General features: G+C 47.9%; 1 protein-coding gene across 1 annotated transcript; it reads right to left on the reverse strand.

The window, feature by feature from the left end:
• Positions 1–323: 323 nt before the first annotated feature.
• ADRA2C (adrenoceptor alpha 2C) lies at positions 324–7,574 on the reverse strand. Its single transcript, XM_056326701.1, has one exon. The coding sequence runs from the start codon at positions 7,572–7,574 to the stop codon at positions 6,237–6,239; it is 1,338 nt and encodes a 445-aa protein (XP_056182676.1). The 3' UTR covers positions 324–6,236.
• Positions 7,575–8,576: the final 1,002 nt, after the last annotated feature.

Below are 8,576 nucleotides of genomic sequence, written 5' to 3' on the forward strand. Positions count from 1 at the left end.
AGTATTAATTTCTTACGCCGACTAGGTTGAAAGGCATGCTGTGCTGAAAGTGTTACGCTACAGAGGAAATAATTTGACATGTTGGGTCAAAGGCATTGAGAACAAAACCAAGAGAAGTGTGTCCCTGCAGCCTAGGGTTAGCTTCTCTATTAAGTGTGCTGTACATCTCAGAACCAGTCAGGTTATTATTTCTCTGACTCGTGTCACTACCTAGACATCACACCAAAAGACCTAATCTTAGTGGCGTGCCTTTTAATTTATTAGAGGAGACTTAACAGAGTTAATGGAGGGAAATATGAATCCTCATTTTTTCCCCTGTTGTCAACAGGGTGTACAGCTTTCTCTGTCAGGAGAGAGCTATCAGGAAAGAGTATCATGCAAAACAAATGACTGCTGTTCACAAAAATGCTGAAACACAACTAATTGATTTTGATGAAGCAGGCAGCTATATTTGATTTATGTAGTTTACACTGAGGACCTTTAACAAAGCATTTTTGTTAAGAATTTACATATAGACAAATTGAATTAAGTGCTGTTTTACTTTTCATTAGATTTTTCAGAGAAGAATAGCAAAGAAAATTCCTTTACAGCAGAATGCCATTTATTGACAGAAAAGCTCTTTTTTCTAGTGTAATCAGTGTAGTCTATTAAAAACAAGCTTATTCATTTTTGCATGAATTTCTGTTTTCCAAAAGAAAAAAAGGGGGAGTGGGAGGAAGACTGGTATCGCAGTAAGATGTTAGGCTAGGACTAAGACACCAGCTTTCGATTCCTAGTATTCTCCATGCCGCTCTCTCTCTCTTTTTTTTTTTAATCTGTGAGACACTGGCAATGTTTCTCTACCTTACCAACTGTTTTGCAGTAGAACTACAAAAAGTTTGGGATAGTGTAGTAAAGGACATGTACCAGAAGAGAGAGAAACTACTTGTCTTCTGTTATACTCTAAGGGCTGCCATTTCAAACAAAGGCAATACACCAGCTGTAGGCATCACCTAAATTCAGACCAAGCATGATAGTCACTGTGAGTTGATACCTCAGCCTTTCCCACTAAAACCAGTAGCAGAGTTATCCACCCAGTGGAGGACTGGGCATTTGGTATAACCATCTGAACACTGACTCTGAGCAATTTGCCACTTTTTGCTGTCTCGAGAAGCAGTATTTCCACTGTTTCCACATTACATACCTCCCTAAGTCTTTTGTAGGAGTCCAAAGTAACTGGGAAGCCATAAAATCAAAGCAAGCTCAGTTATCAGACTGGGATCTAGGGAAATTTCACAATACATCCATGATCCTTCAAACTGCTGATTTCTCCTTTTTCACGTGCCTTAAGTGTCAGACTCTCCCACTTCTGTCCTGAAATGGAGATGCGCAGGGTGTATAATACAACTAAACTATATTCATTGTGGCATTATTGATGCTACGTGGCCTTTTGGGTCCAAGTGCCAAACTATTTTTGGCTTAATTTCAAGGACAAAGGACAAACTTAAGCTTGGTGTTGAACACTGAAGTGAGCAATCCCCTATCCCTACCTTTGCCTGTGTCTTTTGTATGGCCTAGTTGACCCACATATCTGGAAGGCAAATTAACATTTGTTATTGTGCAGTGAAAAAGGCAAACTCCTCTGCTGAACTTGTCTACAGTGCAAAGAAGGTAAGTAAATATTAATTCTTCCAGTGTTGTGGGTAGTCTCTTCCTCATGCACTTTCATCCCTCCAAATTAGAGCTTTTTCTCTGAAGCATCTAGTTGCCTTCTGCTCACCAGCAAGGTCACAAAAGCAACCATGAAAACACACTCACAGATAGCATCTGGCCTTCATTTTGCACAGCTTGTAGGTATTCTGTCCTTGTTGACTGTAGTCATATCTTAAGGTTAGAACATTCTCCTGAAACGCATGTCATTACAGACATTTCCTACAAAACCTCTACACATCTCAGATGCTGTTCTAACCAATACCAGCTTCCACACAGCAGGAAAGAGACCAACAATTTTCTTCTCTGCAAAAGAGATGCAATCAGACAATGCTCTTCACACAGCTTATATTGAAAATATACAGCAGGGTTTGTTGCTCTGGTTATGTAGTCAAAACCCCCTTGACCCACACCTTCCATGGGTTTGAACAGTAGTCAGTTAAGCAGACAGGACTACTTTCTTTCAGTCCTTGTACATTTATGCACAAATGTTTGCTTAAATTCCTCAGGCACATCTACTGATAAAGAGGCATTGTCCTTGCCCACACCGGACAAGTTCTTGCACTGAGTAGTTCCCCCATTCACAAGTAAACTCTGGCGAAGTTTTCTGGGATTACTCAAAAAGGGTGATACAGCTCAATGTGGGCAAAGCTGCTTGCATGTAGTCTTTCATCTCGGGTCTACTTCTCAGAAATTGCCAGTGCTCTTGGAGCAACATGACTCTTCTGAACAGAGACCACACAGAACAAGGGTCTGATTCTTAATTTAGACAAAGATTTAAAGCTGTGATCATGTCAAATCTTCTCTATATAAGGCCCCTTCCATCTGCCTCAAGCCTTGAAGGGGCTAATTTCACAGTTCTTGCTCATGAAGAAAAAGGCTGAAGGACAGCAGCACTGAGTTTGCATGCTAGCTAAGTCATATTGTTTGATATTTCAATAACCAACCAATAGTGGTACTGTTCAGAAAACTGGTTTTGAAAATAAAACATTAACTTCTCACTTCAGACTGAGAGAAAATTTTCTCCACGGTGAAATCAGCAAATGAAGGGTTAAAGATCAGGCGCTTGTTACAATCAATATGGCTTCACAGCAACATTTCATTCTTCCACAATAGAAAAGAGTGAGTGTTTCAACGAGCTCATCAGATGTGATCAAAGACCCAACTGGACACGTTCAAAACTTGAAATATCTTTTCTCCTTTTCTTTAAGCAAAAGCTGCATTGCCTATTTTCCCCTCTATATGCTATTAGCCATCTTACAGTGGAAGCACAACCACAGTGTGAGCAGCAGAGCTGATAACTTTTTATGAAAAGTTAACACCACACAACATGTTACAAACAAATTCCAGTCTTCAGCTATTACAAGAGAACAATGTAATTAAAAAAATAAATCAGCCTCATTTTACTTCCTTGAAGCACATTCAGTAGTTACATTAAAAACAATTTTATAGAAATCCTCTGTATTCACTAATTTAGAGGGAAATGCACTTAAAAGGGGGGGTATACTGCACATCTTTATTGATGAATATTACTTTTTATCTAGCTCAAAAGAAATAAGACCCTCTTGAGGCATTGAATCAGATGAGTAACTGTGATGAGAAATAAATTAAAACCACAGAAAATGCCTTGGTTTTAAGTATGCTGCTGCACATAGATGTTCAGTATCTGCATCAATCTGTTTTAGACATTTGGAAATGAAAAACAAAAATAGAAGCATTATTTTCTTTACGTTTATAATGACCACAGAACAATTTTCTAGCAAAGAAATTACTTTTAAGGCACATCAGTCATTCCATTTATACTTCATGTCCACTAAAATGTATCAACTAAATTTCATTTCCATAGACTCCTTGAATTCTACAAGGAAAAACAAAGGGGAAGGATTGTGTTTACAGGCAAACAAATCTCATTTCAAAAGCAGTGCAACAGTGAAACTGCTGTGTATCTGCAGACTGGGAAACCACTCTAAACAAGCATGAAGTGAAAAAGCAGACCTTCCTCTTGGTAGGAATGGGTGGGTATCTCTAATGAAGCCATCCAGTAGCTAAGAGGTAGTAGCTATGTACCATATGATGCTTTGGTTGCTCTGGCAATTACATAGTTTCTTCAGATTACACAAACCTGAACTTTTTAGCTACATCGTTACCTACAAATAATAGGAGCTTGTTTCAGCTCTTTTTGATGTAACTTTAAAAAGAATTGTCCGTTTTGCAAAAGAGAAAATGGCTTGTAATTTCCTCCTATCGATTGCTATGTTTTCCTCTTATTTATTTGTCTCAGGAATATATTTGTACCAAACCATCTGTTAGTTATAAAGGGATGCTCCTGAAAATAAGTCTTAACATCCTTTCTTTAAGTGCAGATATTTAAACAAAGCTCAAATCTTTTCACAACTCCAAGCCTTATTTCAAGAAAGGAACCAGTAAGTTACGGGCTTGGGATTTTGAAAATGTCTCAGTTGTTTCTTTAGTGAAATCAAGCAAACTTCTAATGTACTTGGTGCAATCATCTGACCCTTACTTCAGCAGAACTTCCACATGAGTTGGCCCTAAAGTTAAATTGTCTATTGAATTAACACCAGAATTGTAGCCACCGACAGCCTCCTTTTCCAGGATTAAGTGAACCAAATGCTTACTATGAACAACTGATGAAACAAAGTGACTGCTCTGTCATTTTTCCATATGCCACCGATTTCAAGAGAAGAGAGGCTACAGACACCTGTCAGAACAGAGGGAGTAAAGAAGGGGATCGCCAATGATTCTCAGGTATAGATTCAGTTTAGCTGTTTCAAGAAGCAAACTGTACGAGATTAGATTTTGTTCCATTTTTCAAAGAGCTGTTTACTATGGAAAGGTTTGAGGCAGATGCCAAATCCTGCTGCCTATGGAAGGAGCAATACACATAAAATAGAGTAGTATTTATCCTGCAAACAGAATACAGACCTTGCAGCAGGACAGCTGGAGAAGGGATGTAAATGCTCAGCTGAGTCTTACGCTCAGTATGCACTCAGTGGTGAATGTACAGACACCAGTCCCTATCTCTCATTCTCTTCATTACAGTTTATGACATTTTATAAAGCCATGAGAAATATAGTTTGCTTTAATAACTATTTAAACTCTTCACCCCTCTTCCTCCCCCTCCCCCCAACAAAATCCTCTGAAATCATAAACTAGAAATGCAAACTGGAAAAGGGAAAAAAAGCAACATTAATATTAAAGGTTTGGAACAGCAGCTGCTCCTTCTTTTGAGATTTGTTCATATACCCCACTGACAATCTGCAATGTATGCTTCACATTAAAAAAATAAATATAAAGGACTTAGCTGCTCTAAGATTGTAAATACGAAGGATTTAAAAACCTTAGTGCTGTGGTGATTGCTCTTCCTCTGAAAATCTGCATAGCAGACTGCCTCCAACTGCATGTCTGAGAATGAGAGCAGCACACATCCAGCCTGAGAAAAGCTTTTTTGAGGGGGACCTGAAAAGAGGAGGGGGTGGGTGGGCGGGGGGGAAAGTTCCCCAGGGCACATGCAAGCTGAGCTGGTTGGAAATTTCATTTTTTTCTTGTAACTCAGAAAATGTTGAGTTCACCAAAATGATTTTTTTTTTTTTTTTCTCACTCCCTGCTCCAGGACAGCAAGGTACTTAGGACACTGATCTGAGAGGGACAGGGCAGGAATTCACGGGCTGGATGATCCAACAGGGGAAAATAAAGTCATGAGGCACATGTGCTCTTTTTCATATTTCATGAAAACATGCAAGACTTCCAGGTTTGTCTCACTGAAAAATCAAAAATTATGGGAAGATAGGAAAAAATGTTTCCCATCCAGCTCTATATGCAAAGACTCCTCCAAAGAAACAGAAAACCCCATGCTTACTGTTTGACTTAAGCCCTGTGTAAAATCACCATTCAGAAGGTTTTAACAGTACAAAGGTTTATTTAGAAAAGAGTTTGGGTTGTTCTTTAGGGTTTTTTGGCAAACATTTAAATCCTTTTGTAACTCAAAACACTGTCAGTGCCTGGTACTTTGCACTTTCTTTCCTCACCTAAGAAGTAAAAGCCAATTTCTTGCTGGGACAAGCCCACCATAGGCCCCAGCTGCTCTATTTATAAATACTCAAATCTCCACCACCACTGCCACTTAGTCCCTTCCTCTAGATGTCTCTACTTGTTTCCCCACAAAATTCCAAGCCCACAAAAGCCCACTGCCTACCAAACTCAGTGTCTTAGCCTATTTTCCTCTGTGGGCTACCCATGCCCTCTGTTAGGGTTCAAAGACAATCATTCCCTTCCCCATTTACCCATCCACGCTCCAGCACCGCTCCTCCAGCACCGTGTCACCATTCCACACCGCGGTGAATGCCCTCAGCCTCCCTGGCACTATCCCTGTACCCCATAGCATCATTCTGCTCCACCAAGGGGGCGAGCTCTCTTCCTTTTCTCTAAGCCCAAACCCCATGTTCTCTTCCCTCCTTTCTTTTTCAGCATGGAGCCTTCTCCTTCTCTTTTAACTCTACTCCTGCTCAAGGCAAATCCATGCCTCCAGCTCAGTGCCGGAAGTTCTTCTTCTTCTTCTTAAAAAGAATGTGTTTAAAGGACCTGCGGAAGTCTTGGTTGAAGATGGTATAGATGACTGGGTTGAGGGAGCTATTGCAATACCCAATCCAGAAGAAGAACTTGAAGAGCGTCTCGGGGACCTCACATGCCTCCCGGCAAATACCATAGAGGCTGTAGCTGAAGAAGAAAGGGAACCAGCAAACTACAAAGACCCCCATGACCACGGCCAGCACAAAAGTGAAGCGTTTCTCCCGGGCCTGGGTGACTTTCTTACGGCAGATGCTGCTACGCTTCCGGCGACGGCGATATGAGAAGAACTGCATGGAGCGACTGCTGGAGCGGGACAGACGGCTACTGGAGTGCTTGGAGGAATATGAGTAGGAGAAGGACTGGCTCTTGCTGCTTTTTCGAGGATGCTCCTCCCGGCTCCGCCTCCGCCTGCTCTCTGAGGTGCTGCTCTCCTCCAGCTCAATGTCCTCCAGCTCAGAGGCTTTGCGCCAGTGGTGCACTGAATAATGTCCGTTCTCTCCCAGCTGCATCCTCAGGGACGTGCAGCCGCCGGCAGCGCGGCTCAAGCCATTCTCAGTCTGGGAGGACCCCTCTGGCATTGTCCGCTTCTCAGAGAGGGTCCTGGTCCTTAGCTTGGCCACGCGGTAGATGCGGATATAGACCAACACCATGATGAGGCAAGGGGCAAAGAAAGAGCCAATGCAAGAAGACAGGATGTACCACGTCTCGTCATTGAGCTTGCACTGGGGAAAGACATCTCCCTCGGGGTCCCGGTACATGGAGATCAACGGTGGGAAGGAGATGACAGCCGAAATGAGCCAGACGGTGAGGATGATGGCCTTGATCCGCCGGGGGGTCCGCTTGAGGTTGTACTCCACTGCCTGTGTGACCGACCAGTACCTGTCGAGGCTGATGGCACACAGGTGGACGATGGAGGAGGTGCAGAAGAGCACATCCAGCGCCAGGTAAATGTTACACCAAGCCTTGCCGAAGTACCAGTAATTCATAAGCTCGTTGGCCAAGGAGAAAGGCATGACCAGGGTGGCCACCAGGATGTCCGCGCTGGCCAGGGACACCAGGAAGAGGTTCTGGGGGGCTCTCAGCGCCCGGCTGGTGAGCACAGCTATCACCACCAGCACGTTGCCCACGATGGTGAAGACGATGAGGAAGCCCACCACCGCCGCCAGGCTGGCCACGGCCGCCGGGGAGTAGGGGGAGGGCGGCTGCGGGAGGGCCGAGGCGGACGGCGCGGAGGGGGGCAGCGCCAGGGACTCGTTGGGGGAGCCCAGGCTCGTGTTCACCACCAGCAGCAGATCCATGGCGGGTGTGCGGGGCGCCGGCGTCCTAGAGAGCCCCGCGGAGCCCCCGCCCCGCCCCGCCGCCCCGCCGCCGCCGCCCCACCGCCCTCATCGCGCCCCGCCGCCCGTCCAACGGCCGCTCCGCCGCCCGCCTCCCCGCCGGCCCCTCAGGGCAGGGCCGGGCAGCGCCGCCCCGGCGCGGCAGGGAGCGCGGCAGCCTCGCCTCCGCCCGGCCCCCGGCGAGGGGGAAGCGGGGCGCAGCCGGCCCCCGCCGCCCGCCCGGTCATGCCCGGCTCAAGGCAGCCCGCGGCTCCGGAGAAGACGCCGCCCGGCCGACAGGAGTGCCCCGCGGGAGCTGGATCCTCGCCGGGCGCAGGGTCCGAGGCGGCAGCAGCGGCGGCATCAAATCCCATGGAGAGCGGCGCCCGGCGCCCCCACCCCGGCGGCGCGGCAGCGCGCTCTCGGCGAAGTCGCGGCTGCCCGGCGGCTCCGTCCTAGTCTTGCACCGCGCTCCCAATCGGCGGCGTGCCCCGCCGCCGCGCATGCTCAGTCCCGCCAGGTGCGGCCGCCGCGCCCGCCCCGGCGGAGCAGCCCGGCGGGCGGAGAAGCGCTCCGAGTGCCGCCGCTCTGCCGGTTCCCCCGCGCCGGCAGCCGCGGAGCCGCGCGGCCGGGCTGGCCTGCCCTCCCCGCGGCCGGCAGCCGCCTTCGGGGTCGCGGCGGCCGCTCCCCGCCCGCCCGGCGCGGCCGCCGGCCCCGCTCGGCAGCCCAGCAGGTGTTTCCCCCGGCCGCGGCGCGGCTCCGAGGGGAAGCCGTCCCCGGGGCGGCCGCCCGGCCGGCCGCGAGCGGCGGGTGCCGTGGGAAGCGGCGCCCGGCTCTCGCCTCCCGGCGTGCGGCGGCGGGGTGGTCGTCGCCGGCGGCGCCGGCCTCGCGCACTAGGGGGCGACCTTGCCCGCCCGCACGAGGCGGCAGCCGCGAGCGTCCGGCGGTGCCGCGCCGCCCTGAGGGGAGCGCGAGGAGCGGGGC

The sequence above is a fragment of the Falco biarmicus genome, chromosome 1 (genome assembly GCF_023638135.1).
Source record: "Falco biarmicus isolate bFalBia1 chromosome 1, bFalBia1.pri, whole genome shotgun sequence".
Taxonomy (NCBI): domain Eukaryota; kingdom Metazoa; phylum Chordata; class Aves; order Falconiformes; family Falconidae; genus Falco; species Falco biarmicus.

Excerpts from the sequence above, each read along its gene's own strand:
- ADRA2C (XM_056326701.1), bottom strand. The coding sequence starts at position 7,574 with ATGGATCTGCTGCTGGTGGTGAACACGAGCCTGGGCTCCCCCAACGAG.